The following is a 24,754-nucleotide window of genomic DNA, read 5'->3' on the forward strand; positions in this document are numbered from 1 at the left end:
ATGGGAAAAGAATCTAGAAAAGAGTTATTTTCTGTATATATATATATATATATATATAACTGAAGCACTTTGCTGTACACCTGAAACTTCCACAACACTGTAAATCTACTATACTTCAATAAAAATTAAATTTGTTTTAAAAAGTAAAGGAACTGAATAGACATTTCTCCAAAGACATACAAATGGCCACCAGATACATGAAGAGGAGCTCAATATCACTAATAATCAGGGAAATGCAAATCAAAATCACAATGAGAGATCATTTCACTCTTGTTACCATAGTTATTATAAAGAAAAAGAAAAAAAGGAGAGACGACAAATACTGATGGGGATGTGAAGAAATGGGAACCCTTGTGCACTGTTAGCGGGAATGTGAACTGGTGTAGCCTCTATGGAGAACAATACTGAGGTTCTTCAAAATATGAAAAATAGAACTATACAGCAATTCCATTTCTGATTATTTCTTGAAAGAAAATTAAATCAAAATCTTGAAGGGATATCTGCACTCCTACACTTACTGGAGAACTGTTCACAGAAGCCAAGACGTAGAAAGAAACTGAGTGTACATGAATGAATGGATAAAGAAAATGGGGTATGTGTGTATACACATATGCACAACAGAATAGTGGTCACCCTTAAGAATGAAGCAAATCCATGGGAGATATTATACTAAATGTTACAAATTAGTCAGACACAAAAAGATAAACACTGAATGATATCATATATAAACGGAATCTAAAAAAGCCAAACTCACAGAAATTGGAACAGTGGTTGCCAGGGCCTCAGAGGTGGGAGAAACAAGGAGATGTCTCTAAGGGGCACAAGCCTTCAGCTGTAAGTTTATGTTTATGCATAAATTTCTAGAGCTCTAACACACAGCGTGGTTAATTACAGTTACCAATAAATGTACAGCTACTAAGAGAGTAAATATTAAGTGTTCAGGCACCACATACACAAAACGGTAACTATGTTTTTAACATTACTTCTAATATAAAAAAAATAGCTTCTCTGCTCACCACTTCTAATAGTTGTGTTTTCCAATATTTCTGTCTGAAGTTGTAGCTCAGCTTCTCCAAGTATCCTCAGAACGGAATCTGTAGGACTTTTCCCCCAGACTTTTCTTGGAGATCCACTAGGATCTAATTTAATAACCTCTCCCACTGTATGTTCTAAAAGAAAAAGATATAAAAAATTTCAGTGATAGAATCTAATAACAACATTGCATTAAAGGCAGATTCTAGTTTTAGGAAATATAAAAATGGAAAAAAATATGTTATGTTTCTATAACATTTTTACTTGAGAAAAAAAATTTTTAACTAAGAATAATTTGGGATAGTACCAAAATAGATAAAGTATGTTAATATTTTGTTTCTATAAATTGCAGAGAATAGAAAAAAAAATCCTAAGACAAATGTGCATATGGATTAAAAGTATAGACAACTACTCTAAGAAAATTTGTTTTATCTTCTTTATCCTAAGTAAGCAACTGACACTTCCTATTTTACAATAATAATTTGGGGTTAACCTTTTGAATAAAATTTTGCAAAGCAAAACAGAGAAAATCACCTACTGAAGTTTGAGTCTTCAGAACGTTTGGTAATAATTAATACATGAAGCATATAGGTACCCAGCAGTAACAGATAGGATATACTGTCAAATATTATGGGGATGGAAGTCATATAAACTTTCAACAGTGACCAAATACATGATACATATTTTTGTGTACCCATCCATGAAAGTAAATACCTGCAATTTATCAGACAATATTCAGTTTTGTTTAGGCAAAATGATTACCAGTAAAAAACGATTTTTAAAAGGATGGTTAAAAACAGCAAAGAACACAGAAGACACCCATAACTTACAGCCACATGGTACCTGATAGAGGTGACAAAGCAACCTGAATGGGCTGAGGGGCTGGAAAGTCAGGTGAAGGGGGTGAGGGATGGGAGGCGGGGACTAGGGTTGTCCACAGACAACACTGTGAAGAGCTCTGCTACACTGAGGAATTCAGAAATGGGGGAAGGCTGAACAACAGGGTGAGGAAAGAAACAAGGAGGCCACCATGCAAACGACTTGAGAAGAAGAGAGGGGAGAAGGGCTGTGAAATAAATTGGCTAGACTCCAGCGACACGAAGTGAGTGGTGAGGAGGCAGACAGGACAAAGCAAGTGGCATGAAAACCACAGGGAGCCTGGCTCAGGCATGGGAAGGGACACTGGATTTTCATGCTCCCTGCAACCAAGGTGAATCAGGTACTGAGAAGCATGGCAGGCTGTACTTTGACTCTCAGGTTTTTTTCTGTAAGGTTCCACCAGGGGGCACCGCATCCCTCTCTTGCCCTCACAGCTCAGCTTTGAGAAGAGGCTCCTCCCTTACCTTTTACTAGCTCCTTAATCCCAGATTCTACTTCTGCCCACTGACCTCTAGCGACATTGCTTTCACGAAGGTCACAAGGCCCCCCTGACAAACACAGTCCAGATTTTCTAGCCCTCATCTTGCCCTCTTTCTTCCTTTTAATTCATATTACACTCTCAATTTTCCTTCTCTGATGCATCCTCATTTGCTTTTCAAAGTTATTTCTCTGACACACTCCTAGACTTCCCATGAAGCCCTTACAAGCCTGTGTGTGTGTGTCGGTGTGAGACAGTGGGACTCAATACACAACTGTCTGCTGTGGAGTCTATGAACTTTGCTTCAAGGTATTGAAAAGAAAGAATTCTACCAAAATGGCCCATCAAAAAAATCACATAAAACAGCACTCAGGCAGTGATCAGATCAACTGCCTAGATGGCGAACCCCCAACAGCATGTATCTCTGTCAGTTCCCTGCTGCACTCCAGATTTGGGACAACGTGAGACAAGGGCAGGGGCTCAGGAATCCTCGCTGAGCAAAGGGATGGCCTATGAGACTCTCCACAGGCCTGCTCAATACCACCCTGACCTTCCCAGGTTCTGCCCAAGTGCACTCTTCTGATTCTCACCAAGAATTACTCCTGGTCACACGTGACTCTAAGGTGGGAGGAAGGGCTGGAGTAACACAGGTTACATGCATGCCATTCGTTCTTGTTCTCACATCACAGATCATTGGGAAAAATCCTCTTGTGGGACTTCCCTGCTGGCACAGTGGATAAGAATCCACCTGCCAATGCAGGAGACATGGGTTCAGTTCCTGATCCAGGAAGAGTCCAGAAGTCTTGGAGCAATTAAACCTGTGTGCCACGACTACTGAGCCTGCACTCTAGAGCCCACGTACTGCAACTGCCTGTAAGCCCGTGCACCTAGAGTCTGCGCTCCATAACAAGAGAAGCCTGCACACCACGCCGAGAGAGCAGCCTCTGCTTGCTGCAACTAGAGAGAGCAAGGCAACAGAGGCCCAGTGCAGCCAAAAGTAAATAAAATGTTAAAAAACAGAAAGGTGAAAACCCTCCCACGTTGAAGCCAAATGGTTTTCTCCATGTTTCACTTATTACAGAACCCCCTCCAGGCTCTCAGCCTCTCTATGTGGGGCTTCCTCAGTGTCCAGTCACACGGCCACACGGGGGCCGGGGCGAAACCGACGGCACCTGAGCGCGCTCATACGCACTTTCTGTCACAGAGAAGGAAGCGTCCAGGGCCAGTTCATCCACAGGAAGCACAAGCTGGCCTCCTGTCTCCCATTTTTTTCGATCCGATGAAACTGACTTTTCTTTTTCCAGCTCTTTGGCATCTTCATGAACAGTTACCGTACCCGTTTCAGAACGACTCTGCCTTCCCTTTTCATCTTCTTGAACTTTAAGATTTTGATTTAATCTACGTAGTATTTCTCGCTTACTCTGAAACAGTTAAAATGTTGTATTTTAATAGGTATATGATTAAGTGAAATGATTGACAGGAAATCTGAAAATTGTACCTACCGAAACAGCACTGTTACTCTTCTGTGTTTCTTCTGAGGTTTCCTGGGCATCAGTTAGACTTCTGTCCTTTAAACAGAGAGTATGAAATAATGTTATTTTAAAGCATACCTTAAAATTTTTGATATTTTTACTTTTTGTTTTTTATTAGCATTCCATGCTCCCTGTTTTTTTATTTCTGTAAAATGTTAACATAGCTTCCTTCATTATCAGCAATGAGAAGTAATTACTTGTTTTCATCTAATAGATGTGATATATGCTAGAATGGCCAATTCTCAATTATTGTCACATTTCTGGGTTACTAGATCAGACATTTAACTATATCCTCTTCCTCTTATTTAACTATATCCTCTTCCTCTTTGGCACCTGATTTCTGATAAATATAAATTTATGACAGAAATTTTTTTTAAAATTAATTTTTATACTCAGAATTAGGGACGTTTTGACAGATGAATAATCAAGAGACTGTGTGTTGTTTGTAAGCTGTCTTTATGTTTCAGGTACATATATTGTTATTAAGCCATACTACTTACTAAACATAATTGAGAACTGGCTTTTCTCCCTAAGCAAAGAGTAACAGTAAAGAATCCTATGCACTTTTTGCTAATGCTAAAATAAATTTTGTTTTCTGATTAGTATAATCAAAGTAATTAGACAAACTGGTATATGAAATACATAAAAAAAGAGAAATTAGTAGTTACAAAAACCATGAAATCAAAGGCAACTGGAAGACTCGGGGTAAGGAAAAGCAGTTCTCAGTTTTAAGGAAGTGATATTTACTAAGAAAACCCATAAAGGAAAAGTGTTTGGTTACATGGATTACCTCAAATTTTATTAAACAGTGGTCAGTTTCAGAGTTACACCTGTAAATCAGACAAAGAGCATTTTACCCAGTGAAGTGGCAGGAATTAGCAGTCGCTGCAACCAGAGAGGTGAGCAGCAACATGGGGTGAGTCTGAGACCGGGCAGGGCCCGCACATGGCATCTGAGGGGTGGAGTGAAGAGCGCAGCACACAGTCGTTACCAGACAGGAGAGGAGACGAACCCTGCCTGAGCAACAGTGCTTTCCTACAGGAAAATCTTGAGAGTTAACCAAGACTGGTACTTCCTACAGAATCTTATTTCCAAGATAAACATAGAGGCTGTAGAAAATTGGTGTGCCAATAACATCAGGGCTGTCTGCCAAAACTGAATGAAATTCAACAAATAATAGGCACAGACTTCAACAACCAGGAAAGGAAAGAATCAGGTTAATGTGTAACACCACTCAGGAGACTGGTCCTCAGCCTGCCGAGTTCCAGGCTAGAATCCCACATCAGGAGTCCCTTTCCCTCAACCTCAGAACAGAGTGCTTCACATTTCAGATGGATACCCAATATGTACTTTCAAGTTTAAACTTTTTACCTGCCCAGAGTTCTTTGTTTTACACTCCATAGGGCATGATATAGATTCAAAAGTAGAAGCTTAAAGAAATAACTGATGAATTAAGTGCAATTATGCTGAGTCCTCTAACATTTGCTCTACCAAGAAATGAACTTCTGCTAATTTTGAGTGCCAGGGAATAAAAGTGTTTTTTTGCATTAGTTTTCATACATTTCTATATTTTTTGGTTCAAGAGTCTTTTAGAGTATTAGGGAATCATTTTAATATATATTTATCTATCAGGTGGTTTTATATGTGAAGCCTAAGAGCAGTGAACTCCCAGATGTTCAAGCAGGTTTTAGAAAAGGCAGAGGCACCAGAGATCAAATTGCCAACATCCGCTGGATCATGGAGAAAGCAAGAGAGTTCCAGAAAAACATCTATTTCTGCTTCATTGACTATGCCAAAGCCTTTGACTGTGTCGATCACAATAAACTGTGGAACATTCTGAAAGAGATGGGAATCCCAGACCACCTGACCTGCCTCTTGAGAAACCTGTATGCAGGTCAGGAAGCAACAGTTAGAACCGGCCATGGAACAACAGACTGGTTCCAAATAGGAAAAGGTGTACGTCAAGGTTGTATATTGTCACCTTGCTTATTTAACTTATATGCAGAGTACATCATGAGGAACGCTGGGCTGGAAGAAGCACAAGCTGGAATCAAGATTGCTGGGAGAAATATCAATAACCTCAGATATGCAGATGACACTACCCTTATGGCAGAAAGTGAAGAGGAACTCAAAAGCCTCTTGATGAAAGTGAAAGAGGAGAGTGAAAAGGTTGGCTTGAAGCTCAACATTCAGAAAACAAAGATCATGGCATCTGGTCCCATCACTTCATGGGAAATAGATGGAAAAACAGTGGAAACAGTGTCAGACTTTGTTTTTTTGGGCTCCAAAATCACTGCAGATGCTGATTGCAGCCATGAAATTAAAAGACGCTTGCTCCTTGGAAGGAAAGTTATGACCAACCTTGATAGTATATTAAAAAGCAGAGACATTACTTTGCCGACCAAGGTCCGTCTAGTCAAGGCAATGGTTTTTCCCGTGGTCATGTATGGATGTGAGAGTTGGACTGTGAAGAAAGCTGATCGCCGAAGAATCGATGCTTTTGAACTGTGGTGTTGGAGAAGACTCTTGAGAGTCCCTTATACTGCAAGGAGATCCAACCAGTCCATTCTAAAGGAGATCAATCCTGGATGTTCATTGGAGGGACTGATGCTAAAGCTGAAACTCCAATACTTTGGCCACCTCATGCGACGAGTTGACTCATTGGAAAAGACTCTGATGCTGGGAGAGGTTGGGGGCGGGAGGAGAAGGGGACGACGGAGAATGAGATGGCTGGATGGCATCACCGACTCTGTGGACATGAGTTTGAATGTACTCCGGGAGTTGGTGATGGACAGGGAGGCCTGGCGTGCTGTGATTCATGGGGTCGCGGAGAGTCGGACACGACTGAGCGACTGAACTGAACTGAACTGAAGAGCAGTGAAGTGCCAATACTCAAGAGTAAACCATACATGAAAATCTTAAGAAGTAATTTTTTCCCTAGAAAAACCTAATCAGACATTAGGAATTAATGTAACTTAATTAAATTTAGTCCCTTTAGCATTCCTTGACTTTGAGGAGTTCTAAATTATAGAAAGCTTACCATACACACTTCCTTCAAAGCCGAAGTCACAGAAATAACAGGTCTCATCAGCTGCTTTGATGGAGAACCCCCCATTTCCTGCTGCCCTGAAGGCGGAGACACATCAGAGTTCTTGATTCCCTTGGCCACCAACTGTAATAAGAATGTAAGCACATTGGCAAATTTATATTTGCATGAAGAGACAAAGTGGTATATATATAAGATCACTGCCTATACACTCTAACCACAAGTTTTTTCACTCCTCAACTTTTGTTGTGCAAGGCAATGTACTAGGTGCTGGGGAAATATCAGTGAACAGACAGACACGTCTCCGGTCTCATTTGTAAGCACAGCCATGTGTTCCATGGTGCTAAATAACTCTTTTCCACTGCATTAACAATGTTTTACAAATTGCCTTCTAAAAGATTAAACATTAGTGCTCTAATTACAACCCCTTACAAAATCTGGCAAAAACAAAAAAAAGCTTACTTACTAATCTTATACTTCAAAAAGAGATGCTTCTGCAAATTCTAAAGTTTGGCACAATCTTAACATGTGAACATCAGTTCCCTACATGAGAGCCCTGATTATAAAATGTCAACATAAATAAAAAAGGAAGACGTGAAAAGTACAGGTAATAAGATTTACTTCACTGAAAATACCATTTGTTATTTTCACATGTTTTTGCTTTTATCTTGCCATGGAGACTCTATAAACAATGTGAAATCACGTTCTGAACTTTCAGTAAGTACAAGGAAATGGCATTTCTCAGTCTGCTTACAGGAACATGGCAGCAAGTCACTCCCAACTTCTATCTCTTCTTGAAACAAGTAAACAAGAATTTCTGATGAGAAAGGATCAATATCAATATTTCAAACTAGTATTTATTGAGCATGTTCTAAGCATAAGATAGTAATCCAAGTCTAGCATTTAGTTCTCTGGTCTTTCATTTTATACCAACAACTATTTTGTTCAAAAGGAGATGGAGACAGCCAACGTAAAACTGAAGGAGAAGTTGTTGGAGGAATGATACTACTTAACTTCAAGACTTACTGAAAGTTGAGGTAATCAACGCAGTGTGATAATAATGAAAACAGATCAAGAGAACAGACCAGAGAGCCCAGAAACAGACCCACCCAAATACAGTCAACTGCATTTAACAAAGGAGCAAAGGCAATTCACTGGTGAAAGCACAGACTGCTTATCAACAAATGATGCTAGAATTACTGGACACCCACAGGCAAACAAACAACCTGACACCCTGACAAGTATTCACTCACAAATGATTACAGACCTAAATGTAAAATTCAAAACTATAAAAACCCCTAGAAGATAACACAGGAGAAAATCCAGATGACCTTGGGTTTGGCAATGACTTTTAGATAAAACACCAAAGGTACAATCTATATTAACTTCAGCCTTAAGAGAAACCTTAAGTAATAGATAAAAATACTTATTGATAAATGTTATGAGTTATACAGGGCATAAGAACAAAGACCACCAAATTCAGTCTAGTAGGATCAAGATACAGGAGAGAGCTGTTACACTCTTTTCACATCTTTTACTCATCTTGGAAAAAAAAATCTTTTCTTTTAATCAACAGAAGGTATTTTAATGAAGAAAATGTTTCACACATTATTATTAAAAATCTACTCCGTATTATATTAAAATCTATATGGCTGCCACATATATGGCTAATGACTAGTACAGACAGAGTCTCTGAAGATATCTGATCCATGGTCTAAGAAAGTCACTGGCACCTAATAAGAAGGATCCCGAGCAGCCTCCAGGAAATGCTTACACTTTATGATTAAACATCTACTTGTCTCTCCCTGGATCAACTAAACAGACATAAAGAACCTGAGATAACAAAAAAGTAAAGAAATGCATATGAAATCTAAACCAAAGAACAAAAACAAACAGAACATCTTCCTAACTCTCATAATTACTTTTAAAACAAAACTAATTCGGTTATTAAAAAATTAAGGGTAATTCAGAGTAACTACTGAGATGTGGCAATACTATTATAAGCCAAGCAATACATTTATTAATACAGGAGAACTTGGGCCTTCTGTGTAAACATCATGGATATGTTATTTTTAGACAGAAATGTTAATGCTATTCAACATTAACCAGACTGTAAGATAGAAGACCATCATGTATTTTTTAATTTGTCAAAGGAGAAAACATTAGATTGAGTCCTTAATTCAGAAAGATGATTGACATAAAAAAACCCACAAAAATTAACTACATTAAAAAAAAAAGTTTCACAGAAGAAAAAACCATAAAACTTTAAAACAGATATAACCCAATTTGTTACAAATTGATTACCTGATTAAGTTTAGAATATCTATTTCATTCTAGCAAGCTTTTTTAAATATAATCAAAGTTTTTTTTTTTAATGTCCAAAAGGAATAAAACACTGATCTGAAAGTTTCATAAGTGAGGGTTAGGAAATAAACTGCTTTGGAAGCTTTTTTCCCTAGCTATTTTATCACCAGGTTAATACAGTCAAGACTTTTCTGTATTGCTTATATCTTCACAAAAGATTTTTAATTATCACTGTAAAACTGTTTCTATTTTATCTGTCAATTACACTAGTTGCTGAAAAATTAATCAACAGTGACACTAATGAAAAAATATAAAATTTCACCAAATACTGAGGCCAGATTTATAAACATATGAAACTGTCAACTTAGCTACTTTTGGAAGTATCAGTTCAGTTCAGTCGCTTAGTCGTGTCCAACTCTTTGCGACCCCATGAATCACAGCACACCAGGCCTCCCTGTCCATCACCAACTCCAGGAATTCACTCAAACTCATGTCCATCAAGCTGGTGATGCCATCCAGCCATCTCATTCTCTGTCATCCCCATCTCCTCCCGTCCCCAATCCCTCCCAGCATCAGAGTCTTTTCCAGTGAGTCAACTCGTTGCATGAGGTGGCCAAAGTATTGGAGTTTCAGCTTTAGCATCAGTCCTTCCAATGAACACTCAGGATTGATCTCCTTTAGAATAGACTGGTTGGATCTCCTTGCAGTCCAAGGGACTCTCAAGAGTCTTCTCCAGCACCACAGTTCAAAAGCATCAATTCTTCGGTGCTCAGCTTTCTTCACAGTCCAACTCTCACATCCATACATGACCACGGGAAAAACCATAGCCTTGACTAGATGGACTTGGTTGGCAAATTAATGTCTCTGCTTTTTAATATACTATCTAGGTTGGTCATAACTTTCCTTCCAAGGAGTAAGCGTCTTTTAATTTCATGGCTGCAATCAGCATCTGCAGTGATTTTGGAGCCCAAAAAATAAAGTCTGACACTGTTTCCACTGTTTATCCATCTATTTCCCATGAAGTGATGGGACCAGATGCCATGATCTTTGTTTTCTGAATGTTGAGCTTCAAGCCAACCTTTTCACACTCCTCTATCACTTTCATCAAGAGGCTTTTGAGTTCCTCTTCACTCTCTGCCATAAGGGTGGTCATCTGCATATCTGAGGTTATTGATATTTCTGCCATAAGGGTGGTCATCTGCATATCTGAGATTATTGATATTTCTCCCGGTAATTTTGATTCCAGCTTATGCTTCTTCCAGCCCAGCATTCCTCATGATGTACTCTGCATATAAGTTAAATAAGCAGGGTGACAATATACAACCTTGATGTACTCCTTTTCCTATTTGGAACCAGTCTGTTGTTCCATGTCCAGTTCTAACTGTAGCTTCCTGACCTGCATACAGGTTTCTCAAGAAGCAGGTCAGGTGGTCTGGTAATCCCATCTCTTTCAGAATTTTCCACAGTTTATTGTGATCCACACAGTCAAAAGCTTTGGCATAGTCAGTGAAGCAGAAATAGATGTTTTTCTGGAACTCTCTTGCTTTTTCGATGATCCAGTGGATGTTGACAATTTGATCTCTGGTTCCTCTGCCTTTTCTAAAACCTGCTTGAACATCTGGAAGTTCACGGTTCACATATTGCTGAAGCCTGGCTTTGAGAATTTTGAGCATGACTTTACTAGCGTGTGAGATGAGTGCAATTGTGCGGTAGTATAGATAAATACAAATGCCATTTTCTCTCACCTCACATCAAACACCAAAACAACTTCCACAAAAATCATCATCCTTAAATGATGAAAGACAGAGACGCAGGGAAATGAATGAGAATAACAACACAGAATCACAGGGTTGTGGCTGGCACAGCTCTTGAGAGCTGGGAGGGTGGCAAAGGCAGGGTCCTCACAGGGGCCTCGGCTTACATGCTCCTCCCACACCTTCTTCTCTCTCTCATAAGCCTCCTTCCGCTTGCGCTCAAGCTGCTCCTTCAGGACGGCCGCACGGGCACTTGCCTGGGCCTGGAAAGGAGGACAATCCACAAAATTAATGCCAGAAAGAAAGGCATGGGATTTGCCTTTCTTTCCAGGTCTAAAAAGTATTTCTATATATGCTTACATACAAACATACATTAATCTTTTTTGGTTAGGGTTGTGTGTAAGTGTATATGTGTACAGGCTTCCTAGGTGGCTCAGTTATAAAGAATCCATCATATATGCAGAAGAGTTGGGTTTGATCCCTGGGCCAGGAAGATTCCCTAGAGAAGGAAATGGCAATCCACTCCAGTATTCTTGCCTAGAGAATCCCATGGACAGAGGAGCCTGGGAGGCTATAGTCTATGCAGTCAGAGAGAGTCAGACACGACGGGGTGACTAAACAACAACAGTATATGTGAATGCATGTCTGTGTGTGAGACAGTGTGGCTGAGAGTGTGTGCGTGTCTGTGTGTGAGACAGTGTGGCTGAGAGTGTGTGCGTGTGTGTGTGTGTGTGTGTGTGTGTGCGTGTGTGTGTTGGGGGGGATGCCCCACCAGAATACAAACATAAGCTGCAAACCCGGCACAGCAGCTGCTCAATAAGTATCTCTGGAATGAAAATAAATGAATGTACATTCAGAAGGAAATAGAAATGGAAAAGTTTTAAAACATGACTATCATGCACAAATTTGTCTTCACAGAAATGGACACTATGTTTTTCATTTTTAGGGTTACCATTTTCTCTTTTTAAGATTACTTGTGTGATAGTCTCATGTATTTATGCCATGCTTTCATCAAATTGTTCTCCATAAATAAGATACATATAGAGAAATGCTACTTTTCAGAAACAAAGTGAGGACAAAGAAAAGTTAAGGCAAAAGAATAAGGTGATTTAACAATGAAAGACTTAAGAACACAATTTTCTATCTCGGGTTTCCCTTTTCTCTAAGAAAACCCATATCATCTCCAGTACATACCTTCAGGGCTTCCACTTTTTTACGCCTCACATCGGCCTCCTCACTTCCTTCTTGATCTTCAGAGCTGTCAGTTTCCTTCTACAAAATAAGTAGTGAGCACAGCAGCACTTAGGATAGAACCTCAAATTCACTGCGGAGTTTATATGAATAAATAAACATCTAAAAATGAAAAATGGTAACTTATTCAGAACTACAACTGAACTCTCCAGAACCATCAACTCCTATGGACACTGGGAAAAACACATAAAAAGAGAATGATATAAAATGTCCCCTTTTATATGTCCATGGCTACTACTCACACTTTCCTCTCAGAATTCCCCTGGAACAAGAGGTCTTAACAATTTTAAGTCAGATAAATACGATTTTCTGTATTCCTATATATAGTTTTTCTGGTCTTTGACTTTCACTGTCTTCATGAGATTTTATCTTGTGTTAGTGGCACAGCATTTTTAATCTCAATATATTATAATGTCATTCAAGTACTTTTTGAAAAATAGATTTTCAACCTGCCTTTTCACCACGAAGCTTGGCTCTAATTTGTTGGCGTTCATTGAAATTCTGCAATCTTATTTGTCTTAGTCTTGCCAAATAAACCTAACAAAGAGAAAAAAAAAGGCAACATTTCAATTAAAAAAAAAACTACCAATATTTTTATTGCTAAAATGTTTCTAATTTAAAGAAAAGTGTTAATGGGAATATAAGAAATAAAATTTTGAGATCTGATTAATGGAAATGTAATATTAGCTTTCAAGTGTTTAATTTAGATCAGTTTATTTATGAAAAGAAATATATTACATGACAAATCTTTAATTTTATTGAAAGAAATTGAAATCAGAATACGGAAAAGCAGTTATGGAGCAAATCATAACACAGTATGTCAGCCAAGATACATTAACAGGTCCCTACAGACCTACAAATCCTCCAATCACCGTGAAGAGCGTAAACCATGCAGGAAAGGAAGGCAATCAACTCAAAGTGACGGTGCCAGGCAGCGAGCATGCGGGAGGCGTACCTCTTCCTCTTTGTTTCTCGGCTTCCCTCCTCGTGAAGAGCTGGGCCTGCCTCCATAGAGAGCTGCCAGGTTGTGCAGGATGCCCTGTGCGTCACGTAATGTACTAAGTTTAAAGAATGACTACAGCTACAGTAGCATCTTACCTAGGAACAGCCTGAGGCCACTATTTCTGCTGGCAAGTACTGATCACATCTAGGTGATTAGCTGATAAACTGAAAACAGACTCTGGCATTTTCCTTGATCAATTTAACCAATGCATTCAGTGAACAGAAAAAAGCAATTAACCCCCAAACTTAGTCAATATTAATAGAGACCAGCTACACTTTTATTAGCCACTTAAGTCAACAGAGTTTTAAAACTGCTTTGGAGGTCAGCTAAACTCCAAATCAAAATCTCTCTCTACAAAGGCCCATCATGTCTACATGTTCACTTACACACTAAACACACACATGACAGGGAACATGTGAACTCCAGTTCCCTGCTCGTAGGCACACCTCACACCTAGACTGCAAGTGGCCCACCCAACCACACAGGGCCTCGTGACCTCATGGTTTACCCCAAGGGTGCGATAAGCTCCTGGCCAAAATGACTCTAAGGACCCCGCTCTTCCTGCAGCAGCACTGGAGCTCCAAGAGCTTCCCAGCTTACTAATCAAAGCCTCTACCCTCTGCCCATCTCACCTCTTTCTATCAGCTTGCTGAAAGTGTACTTTTTGTATCTGTCACCTACATTTTTCTGCTTCCCATTTATGTTTTAATCTGTTGCACTTTGGGTTCTGATCCCACTATGGCTCTGATAATTTTCCAAGGCTACCAATGGCCTCCAAGTTCACAGTGCAAATGTACCCTTTTGAGCAAAAGGAAATTACTATTTCCATTGGAAATTAGTTTTGATTATATCTATTTACGTCAGTATCTTTTTCTCTCATAAAAATCATATAAGTTCACTGTAGGAAACATAAAAGAAAGACAAAACATTCATAATTCTACCATCTGAGAAACTTAAAGTTTAACAGTATTTTCCTCCAGATTTCCTTATATGCCTAGGTAGGAATTCGAACATTTTAGTTTGATATAGCTAACAACAGAAAGAAGAAAAGGAGTGTACAGGGACATCCCATGTACCCTTCATCCAGTCTCTCCAAACTGTATCATCTTGCATTACTGCAGTACACTATCCAAACCGGGAAGCTGGCCCTGCATGAACCACAGGATTCCACTGCTTACACATGCACATTTTTGTATCTGCAACAGACCATCTTATCAAACACACAACTTTGTGAGACCACCACCAAATCAAGATACTTAAGTGTACCATTACTATGTCACTTCACAGCCACATTTTCTACTCTATCCCTGCCTGTCAACTGCTGATCTATTCTCCATCTCTACAATTATATTTCAATAGCGTCTACATATATACACGTATCCTCCTCCAGTTGATGGTTTTCACTTGGTTTTACTCCCCTGTAGTCCTTTCAAGGCATTGGACACAAGACTCAATGGTTTGTTCTATCTGAGTGTTGAGTAGTAGACTATGGTATGGAAATCCTATGCTTTACTCATTCACCCGCTGAAGGACCCTTGGGTTTCATGTTTTCCACTATTAAGAATAAAGCTGCTAATAACACTCATGTTAAAAGTTTTTTGGGCTTTCCTGGTGGCACAGTGGTAAAGAATCTGCCTACCAATGCAGGAGAAGTAGGTTCAATCCCTGGGTTCGGAAGATCCCCTGGAGAAGGAAATGGCAACCCACTCAAGTATTCTTGCCTGGGAAATGCCAAGGACAGAAGAGAGTCAGACCTGACTTAGTGACTCAATGACAAAATGTTTCTTTGTGAAAATAAGTTTTCTCTGGGACGAGTAGAATTGCCTGCTCTTGGTATTACAGATCCATTTGCAGTTTTAAAAGGGACTGCCGAACAGTTCTGCAAAGAGGCTGTATCATTTAACATCCCTACCAGCAATGTTTGATGACTCCCTTTTTCCACATTCTCACCAGCATTTGGTTTTATCACAATTGGGTAGGCAGTGACACATTATTGAGGTTTTAATTATTTTGCATTTCCCAAATGGCTAATAATGCTGAACATCTTTGCATGTGTTTATCTTCCATCTGCATATCCTCTTCAATGAAAGGTTTAGAGCATCTTTTGCCCATAGGTAGGCAGATTCTTTACCACTGTGCCAAATATACACAAAGTTTTATATAACTTTGTACAGTTAATGTTGAGTTTTAATATGTTCCAGATACAAATCCTTTGTTAAACATGAGGTTACAAATATTTTCCTCCGATATATAACCTGTATTTTCTTCCTATTAACAGGGTCTTTTGAAGAGCAAAAGTTATAAATTCTGATGAAGTCAAATTTATCAAGTTTTTCTTTTATGGATTGTGCTTTTGGTGTCAAGTCTAAGAACAGTTTGTCTTGAGAACTTCTTTTCCTGTAAGTTTCACAATTTTCTCTTTTACATTAGAGTGCATGAACTGTTCTATTTTATACAGTGTGAAGCTGAGGTCAAGGTTCATACTATTGTCTAACAATGATGAGACATTTCTTGACTGGATTGTGATGTGTGACAAAACGTGGGTTTTATATGACAACCAGCGATGAGCAGCTCAGTGGCTGGATCAAGAAGAAGCTCCAAAGCACTTCTCAAAGCCAAATATGCACCAAAAAATGGTCATGGTCACTGTTTGGTGATCTGGTTCCCATCTGATCCACTATGACTTTCTGAATCCCAGTGAAACCATTACATCTGAGAAGTATGCTCAGCAAATTGATAAGATGCACCAAAAACTGCAATGCCTGCAGCCAACACTGGTCAACAGAATGGGCCCAAATCTTCCCCACGACAACGCACAACTGCACATCACACAATCAATGCTTCAAAAGTTGAAATGAATTGGGCTACAAGGCTTTGCCTCATCCACCATATTCACCTGACTCCTTGCTAACCAACTACTACTTTTTCAAGAGTCTCAACAACTTTTTGCAGGGAAAATGCTTCCATAATCAGCAAGAGGCAGAAAATGCTTTCTAAGAGTTCACTGAATCCCGAAGCACAGATTTTTACACTTCAGGAATAAACAAACTTATTTCTTATTTGCAAAAATGTGTTGACTGTAATTGTTCCTACTGATTAATAAAAATGTGTTTGAGCCTAGTCATAATGATTTAAAATTCACAGTCCATACCTTCAATTACTTTTTCAACTTAATTTATAAATTTCAAAATACTATCGTCTAAATCTATTTTAAAATGTTTCTGAGATTTTAGTAATTGCAAATTTAAGACTTGCCATTTTTTATTACACATTGAGTCTTCCAGTTAACAACCATGGCATGTGTCTCTAAATATTTAACAATTCAATTTCATCAAGATATTATCATTGCACAAATCTTACATGTTTATTATTATACTCTTTTCCCCCACTTTGTTTGGGGCAATTGTAAATGGTATATTGCTGTTTTTTAAATATTTCCATTTCTTCATTGTCAATGTACAGAAATCAGTTGACTTTTGTGAAATGACCTTATATCATGTAACTATTATGAGTTCATTTTTTAGTTCTAGGAATGCTTTGGTATAGAGCCCTTGAAATATTCTATGAAGATAATCACGTCAACTGGAAACAGTAATAATTTCATTCCTTCTATTCAAATCTGTATGCCTTTACCCTCTTTTTCATTCCTTACTGCACTAACCAAAACTGCCAGCAGTATGCTGATTAAAAGTGGTGAGAGTAAAGTTCTTTGTCTTTTTCCAGACTGTAGAGGGAAAACATTCAGTCCTCTGCCTGTAAATATTAAGTTAGGTGTGAGTTTGTTTATAGATGTGTATTATGAGGTTGAGGAAAATCCCACTGATTTTCAGTTACTGACAGTTTATATTATGTATGTTGATCTCTGTCAAAAGATTTTCTGCATCAATTGTTATGATCACATGATTTTTCTTTAGCCTGTTGACAGGGTGGATCATACTGACTTTCTATCAACAAAACAGACTTGGGTTTCCAGACTAAATCTCACTTGGCTGTGGTTGGATTCAATTTACTAAAATTCAGGTTCTGGCCTACTTTTGTGGGCTTTACTTCAGTGAAAGTCCGGTCTTCTGAACTCTTGTAACGTTACTCTGGTCTGCTTCATTATTCTGGTGCTGATGTAGCTCCTGCTTGGGCCCTCCTGGTGTTATTCTGTGAAGATGAAGCTGCTTCCCAGGTCATTTGCTGTTACTGAAGATCTCCTGATGGGAGGCGGGGGGAGTTGCCACTGGGCTTGGTCTCCTTGTCATTAGGCAGAGAGCATGGGGACACAGAGCTTTGTGTAAACTGCTATGGATAGATGGACCACCTGCTCATGTACTAGCTGTTAAGCGGACTGGGATAGTCCAGAGCTTTGCCACCACAGGTGGGTCAAACTGTCCTCCAAGTCACCTACGCAAGCTCTGGTTGTGGAATGGGGCTGGGACAGCCTGGGGCTTCACTGCTGCCCACAGTTTAACCCACCCACCAGGACCCCCCAGGGCAGACAGTGGGATTCCTCTTTCCCAGTATGTTGGCAAGTGAGAGGATTTTCTTGTTTCTTGTTGTTCAGTTGCTCAGTCATGTCCAACTCTTTGCGACCCCATGGACTAAGCATGCCAGGCTTCCCTGTCCTTCACCACCTCCCGGAGTTTGCTCAAACTCATGGCCATTGAGTTGGTGGTGCCATTCAACCATCTTGTTCTCTGGCGTCCACTTCTCCTTCTGCCTTCAGTATTTCCCAGCATCAGGGTCTTCTCCAATGAGTCAGCTCTTTGCATCAGGTGGCCAAAGGACTGGAGCTTCAGCATCAGCCCTTCCAATGAATATTCAGGGTTGATTTCTTTTAGGATTGACTGGTTTGATCTCCTTGCAGTCCAGAGGACTCTCAAGAGTCTTCTCCAACACCACAGTTTGAAAGCATCAATTCTTTGGCACTCAGCCTTCTTTTCTTGTTTATAGTTTTGTTTTTTGTCTATGTCTATGGTGGATCTGGGACCTCCCTGGTGGCTCAGATGGTAAAGCGTCTGCCTATAATGCGGGAGACCCAGGTTCAATCCCTGGGTCAGGAAGATCTCCTGGAGAAGGAAATGGTAACACACTCCAGTATTCTTGCCTGGAAAATCCCATGGACAGAGGAGCCTGGTAGGCTATAGTAACTGGGGTTGCAAAGAGTCGGACATGACTGAGTGACTTCACTTTCACGGTGGATCTAGACTGCAGGCATGTCCAACACTCAGTTCATGAAATATAGGAGACTATTACTCTATTTAGAGGGAAGAGCAGGGAAAAGTGGGTCCTGGAAGACTGGAGAAGTAATTTTTTAGCAGCGAAGGTACTACAATATACTCCATGGTAAGACTAATACAGTTGACCCTTAACCACTGTGGATGCGAACTGTGGGGGGGTCCGCTGATACAAAGATGTTTTTCAATAGTAAACACACAACAGTCCCATACAACCTGCAGTTGTTGAGTTCATGCATGGATGCTGAACTGCATACCTGATTTGGAGGAATCACGTATACAGAGCACAGGCTTAAGTTACCTGTAGGCTTTCAACTGCAAGGAGAGTCAGCGCCCTCATCCCCACATTGTTCAAGGTTCAACTGTGCACCAAGGTTCCAGAATTACCATAAGACTACGTTTTAGTCTTTACAGCAATCCCAGAGACAAACTCTGGAATAGAGGTTGTCAAACTACGGCTTACAGGTCAAATCCAGCTTGCCACCTATGTTTTTATGTTTCATACACTAAGAATGGCTTTGCACATTTTTAAATGGTCAAAAAAAAAAAGTATTTCATGACCATATGAAAATGATATGAAATCCAAATTTCAGTCCCTAAGTAAAATTATATCGGAGCTCAGCCATGCTCATTCATTCACATAGTGTCTATGGTTACTACCATGTGACAATGCAGAGCTGGTAGTTATGACAGAGATATTATGGTTTGAAAAGACTAAGATATTCACAGAAAAATACCTGCCAATCCCTAGATTATGGAACAGGACACAGACTGAACTTAGTGTTCTACCTCCTGGGTCTATTATTTTGCTTGATAATTTATATATATATTAAGTATATTCTTTCCTATGTACCAAAAATTTTATTTGAGCAGGACAATGAAGGAACTTTTTTTTTAAGAGCTGAAAAAATTATCTTCTCAAAATAAACAACTTAGTGATGAAGAACTAAGTTGCTGTTAGGATACTCCACAACAAGAATGAGCGAACTATAATCATCAGGTCACATCCAGTCAGCTGCCTGAAGGTTTCACCAGCACAGCTCCACCCATTCTCTCAAGTTTTCTCTGCCACACAGAGCTGAGCAGTTACTTAGGACAGCATATGGGCTGCAAAGCCTATAACATTTACCGTCTGCCCTTTTACAGGAAATGTTTGCCTATCCCTGTACTACAAAATCATCAAGTTCACAAGTTTTACCTAAAGTAAAGCAAACACTAACATGGGATTTAAAAAGGAACAAAGCAAAGCAAAATACTTGGAAGAATGACCTCGAAAGTCAGACATCCTGGGTTTGCCCGCTGCCTCTAGACATATCAGGTGATCTTGGGCAAACTACTCACGACTCCAGTCAGTTTCAAAACTGGTGACCCAGGAATCAAAATCCCCACTCCAGAAAATTCCTGTCAGGATTAGATTCTAAGTAACTTTAGTTAATTTTTATGAATACTGTTCAGAGAAAGACAAACCACTTGGCTTGAGGTCCTACTTGTTAAGAGTTTCCTTAACCTGCATTTTTTCTAAATTTAAAATTACGTGAAAAGGGAAAATTTTGAATTCACATACAAACACATGGAATTACTCTGAAATACCTGGTTACTTTAAATCACAATCAACCTAAAAATTATTTATGTTCCAAATGATTAGTCATAGGGCAGAAATTTTGATTTAATTTTGCCACAGAAACAATGTTGTAATTCATTATGATTCTTCCAATATAAAGCAGTTAACAAAATGTACTGATCAAATAATTTAACTAAGTAGTTTTCCAACTTCAGAGGCTTAATCTTTAAGACTTAAAACTTAACTGTTTAGGTTTGATTATTTATAAGAGATTTTAGTATCAGAAAACACATATTAGGTTTCAGATGTGTATCTGTCACAACCTCTTTACAATTGTTTCTGTTTCTCAGCAAAATAGGCATTTTACAACTGGCTATCAGAATAAACCACAGTGTAAATGTGTACACATTTTCAAACTGCACAAACAAGTCATGAATGTTAATATTTTTTAATGGAAAGGTATTTATGTGCTTCCTTAAATCAGTGGTGTTAACATATCTTTCTTGAAGAGTAAATAACCATCACTGTACTGTTCTGTAGGTATAGCTGTTATATAAAAGTCTCAGCAGTTAGAATGCTGAATGCTATCAGAGCCCCAAAATAAGTATTAAAGACCACTATGAATGTAGTCCCCAAATATGTTTCTCCTCATTCATCACATCGAGTGCTCTGTTGATCAGTCTCTCCTTGATTGTTCAACGTTGTAAACATCTGACAATAACAGCTGGTCAGTCAGTTCAGTCACTCAGTCACCATCAGTAGTGGCTTTGGAGCCCAGGAAAATAAAGTCTGTCAATGTTTCCATTTTTTGCCCATCTATTTGCCATGAAGTGATGGGACTGGATGCCATGATCTTCATTTTCTGAATGTTGAGCTTATAAGACAACTTTTTCACTCTCCTCTTTCACTTTCATCAAGAAGCTCTTTAGTTCTTCTTCACTTTCTGCCATAAGGGTGGTGTCCTCATGATGTACTCCGCATATAAGTTAAATAAGCAGTCTTGATGTATTCCTTTTCCTATTTGGAACCAGTCCGTTGTTCCATGTCCAGTTCCAACTGTTGCTTCCTGACCTGCATACAAATTTCTCAAGAGGAAGGTCAGGTGGTCTGGTATTCCCATCTCTTGAAGAATTTTCCAGTTTGTGGTGATCCACCATTCTAAAGGAGATCAATCCTGGGTGTTCATTGGAAGGACTGATGCTAAAGCTGAAACTCCAATACTTTGGCCACCTCAGGTGACGAGTTGACTCACTGGAAAAGACTCTGATGCTGGGAGGGATTGGGGGTGGGAGGAGATGGGGACGACAGAGAATGAGATGGCTGGATGGCATCACCGACTCGATGGACATGAGTTTGAGTGAACTCCGGGAGGTGGTGATGGACAGGGAGGCCTGGCATGCTGTGATTCATGGGGTTGCAAAGAGTCGGACACAACTGAGCAACTGAACTGAACTGAAGTGACACAGTCAAAGGCTTTGGCATAGTCAATAAGCAGAAGTAGACGTTTTTCTGGAACTCTCTTGCTTTTTCGATGACCCAGCAGATGTTGGCAATTTGATCTCTGGTGCCTCTGCCTTTTCTAAATCCAGCTTGAATATCTGGAAGTTCACACTTCACTTACTTTTGAAGCCTGGCTTGGAGAATTTGGAGCATTACTTTACTAGTGTCTGAGATGAATGCAATTGTGTGGTAGTTTAAGCATTCTTTGGCATTGGAATGAAAATCGATCTTTTCCAGTCCTGTGGCCACTGCTGAGTTTTCCAAATTTGCTGACATATTGAGTCCATCACTTTCACAGCATCATCTTTTAGGATTTGAAATAGCTCAACTGGAATTCCATCACCTCCACTAGCTTTGTTTATAGTGATGCTTCCTAAGGCCCACTTGACTTCACATTCCAGGATGCCTGGCTCTGGATGAGTTATCACACCATCGTGATTATCTGGGTCATGAAGATAGTTTTCATATAGCTCTTCTGTGTATTCTTGCCACCTCTTCTTAATATCTTCTGCTTCTTTAGGTCCATACCATTTCTGTCCTTTATTGTGGCCATCTTTTCATGAAATGTTCCCTTGGTATCTCTAATTTTCTTGAAAAGATCTCTGGTCTTTCCCATTCATATCTGACAATATAATGCACGTCTAATATAAATTGACTGACAAAGGAAATTATAAAACTTGCCAAAGATGAAAGGATTTCATGAAAATAACGATAACGCTGAAAAATAGTTCAAATTACATGAAAAACCAACTACAAATACTCAGTGGTTGAATAAGTTACATGAATTTTTTAAAACTGCAAGGAATTATGATGTTGGTCCTTCAAAATATTACTGGAATTAAAAAATTCAAAGTGATCTTTGGAGAACTGCTAAAATCTCAACCGTTTCTGTAAAAAAATAGCCCTCTTTCATAATACAGTTATAAAAGTAAACCATACAGAAATTTTGAAGTGAAGGGTACATCATCTCTCATCAATCCTAACATGAAAAATTTTCACATTTTAACATCTCTGAAATGGGGTACATCTTATAATCAATGGCATCTTCATGATCTGTTATAAACTGTGGGCCAGGCAGCAGTTATAACATATGTGTAAACATATGAACTTTATTAGTTTTCTTCTTTCTTGGTGTCATAACTGGGCAACTTTAGTTCCTCAGTTTCAAGTAAATAATTCACTTAGTCGCTTGTCCAAGAGGAAACAGGAGCCTAGTCATTATTAAAGGCCTTCCACTGATTCCCTCTGATGACAGCAAGAAAGCACCAGCACCAAAGCTTGCTGAGTCTTGAAAGAAAATCCCAGAAACAAAATTTGGGTCCTCTTTCAAGAAATGCTGAAATCTCAGTGCACATGGTGGTACAGAGTTTAATATTTGGGAAAACGTGAGCAGCAATGACCCTAATTTTAAAAAGGAATGACTGGAAAAACAAATTATGAATGTAAAGTAGATTTAGGAATGAATACCTTTACCAATTTATTTTATTCATTTTCCTTTTTACAAACGCTCAAGTATAATATAATGGAAAAAACCCAAGAATTATTTCAACAGGTATAAAACAAAAAGTTCAAGTGATAAAAAAGCACTGTATCAAGTTAAAACAGCAACATTTTTTTTCCTCTTTTAATCATATGTAACACTATGCCTTATAGTTGTAACTTGGATTTGATAAAATACATATATTACTCATTATAAAATTCTATCTGAAAAATTATAATCCTCAAGTTACTTTCAGAATTAATATGGACTTACAAATATATACAAAATTCTGATAAATATAAGGCAAAATAATTTTTTAAATTGCATTTTTCAAGGTAAAATCCCAAGCAAGCTTTTTTTCACTCTTTACTACAAAATGCAGGGATTTACATTAGGTGGCTCTTTCCAGCATCAAGACTGCTGGGTGAAGGAGGCTTTCTTGCATGAGATTCAGGGCTGGCTGACTGCGCCTCATGGCAGAGTCGGGTCCCAGGTTCCTGACTGTTTTCAGAGCAGCTTGCAAAGGTCTCCCTGACATGTCTGCCACATGCCTCTCCTCCTTAAGACTCCCCAGCTCATTCATCAGAGCTGATGAACTTGCAGAGAGGACATGTTTCCCTGTTTCAGCCCGTGCAACATAAATGTGCAGTACAGACCTGCAGCACAGGATCAATAGTTTTCTCACAGCAATAATGGAGTGTCTACTCTATGAAGATACATAAAGGTCACAGAATCAGAAAGCTTTAAGTAAACTAACATGCTGCACAAATTAACAGTAACTGTTTCTACAGTTAACCACCATCCCTTCCTAAGCAGGAAACCAACACAGTGGCAGTAAAAGCATGTTTACTCTTGCCCTGGAATCTCTATCACATCCTCAGCCACAGCCCACAAATCAACAAAGCAACAGAAAGGAACCACGAGCTCTCTCCACGAAGATAAGCGAGATGGAATCTCTGGCAAAAACTAGAAACAGTGCCCTCAGGGAACTGCAAAGTCTGGTAATGCTGAAGTGTAAGGGATGAAGAAGGGAACAGGAGAATCAAGAGCAATAAGAAAGACAAAGGATAAAAGCCTCGTGGGAGGGTAAATTATCCAGGTGTAATTTACCCTATAAACACTAGACAACCATTGAGTAACTATAAGCAGTGAGCATTGTGTTCAATTTTGCTTTGTTAAAAGCCACTAAATTATACTAATTTGTTACACAGAAAAACAAAAACCTAATACAAGGAACAAAAAGACTATATTTTAATAAAAAAAAAAGTCAACTCACCAAAAAACCTAATTCTAAATGTGCACATGCTTTAAAAAAAAAAATGGAAAGGAAAACCTCACAGAACTCAAAGGAAAAACAGATAAATCTACAATTATATTTGAAGACTTCAACTCTCCTACCTTAGTATCAAACATTATATTGGCATACTGTCAGCACAGATCAAGTAGTACTGAAAAGCACCATTAACTCACTGTGTCTAACTGAAACATACATCACTCCACCCAATGACAGCAGAGTACATATTTTTTTCAAGTGCATGTGGAACATTCATGAAAACAGATCATATCCTAGGTCAAAGTATGAACCCCAACAAATGTAAAATGACTGAAGTTCGACAAAGTATGTCCTCTCATTATAAAATATAACCAGGAAACAGTTACAGGCAAAAGTAGGAAAACGTCCAAACACATGGAAATTAACCAACTCATTTCTA

At 39.0% G+C, this 24,754-nt stretch overlaps 1 protein-coding gene and 1 non-coding gene across 10 annotated transcripts in view; one reads left to right on the plus strand and one right to left on the minus strand.

Moving 5' to 3' along the window:
* Window positions 1-24,754, minus strand: part of NEK1 (NIMA related kinase 1) — a 160,198-nt gene that overhangs the window by 44,910 nt on the left and 90,534 nt on the right. For 6 of the 9 annotated variants that reach the window (XM_055427998.2, XM_055428000.2, XM_055428002.2 and 3 more), the window contains 8 exons: window positions 13,232-13,315; window positions 12,730-12,813; window positions 12,220-12,297; window positions 11,193-11,288; window positions 6,962-7,093; window positions 3,892-3,957; window positions 3,582-3,810; window positions 1,017-1,169 (listed from right to left, as the gene is read on the minus strand). In XM_055427998.2, the coding sequence (XP_055283973.2) occupies window positions 1,017-1,169; window positions 3,582-3,810; window positions 3,892-3,957; window positions 6,962-7,093; window positions 11,193-11,288; window positions 12,220-12,297; window positions 12,730-12,813; window positions 13,232-13,315 (922 nt within the window). The remainder of the gene's footprint in view (window positions 1-1,016; window positions 1,170-3,581; window positions 3,811-3,891; window positions 3,958-6,961; window positions 7,094-11,192; window positions 11,289-12,219; window positions 12,298-12,729; window positions 12,814-13,231; window positions 13,316-24,754) is intronic. The other 3 variants (XM_088837812.1, XM_055428001.2, XM_055428003.2) reach the window with 2 other exon arrangements.
* On the plus strand, window positions 18,256-18,328 carry TRNAY-AUA (transfer RNA tyrosine (anticodon AUA)). The gene has a single exon. It is a non-coding gene; the product is annotated as a tRNA-Tyr (tRNA).

Source organism: Moschus berezovskii, chromosome 7 (assembly GCF_049115385.1).
Source record: "Moschus berezovskii isolate FMDL1 chromosome 7, NW_MosBer_1.0, whole genome shotgun sequence".
In the NCBI taxonomy this organism is placed as follows: Eukaryota; Metazoa; Chordata; class Mammalia; order Artiodactyla; family Moschidae; genus Moschus; species Moschus berezovskii.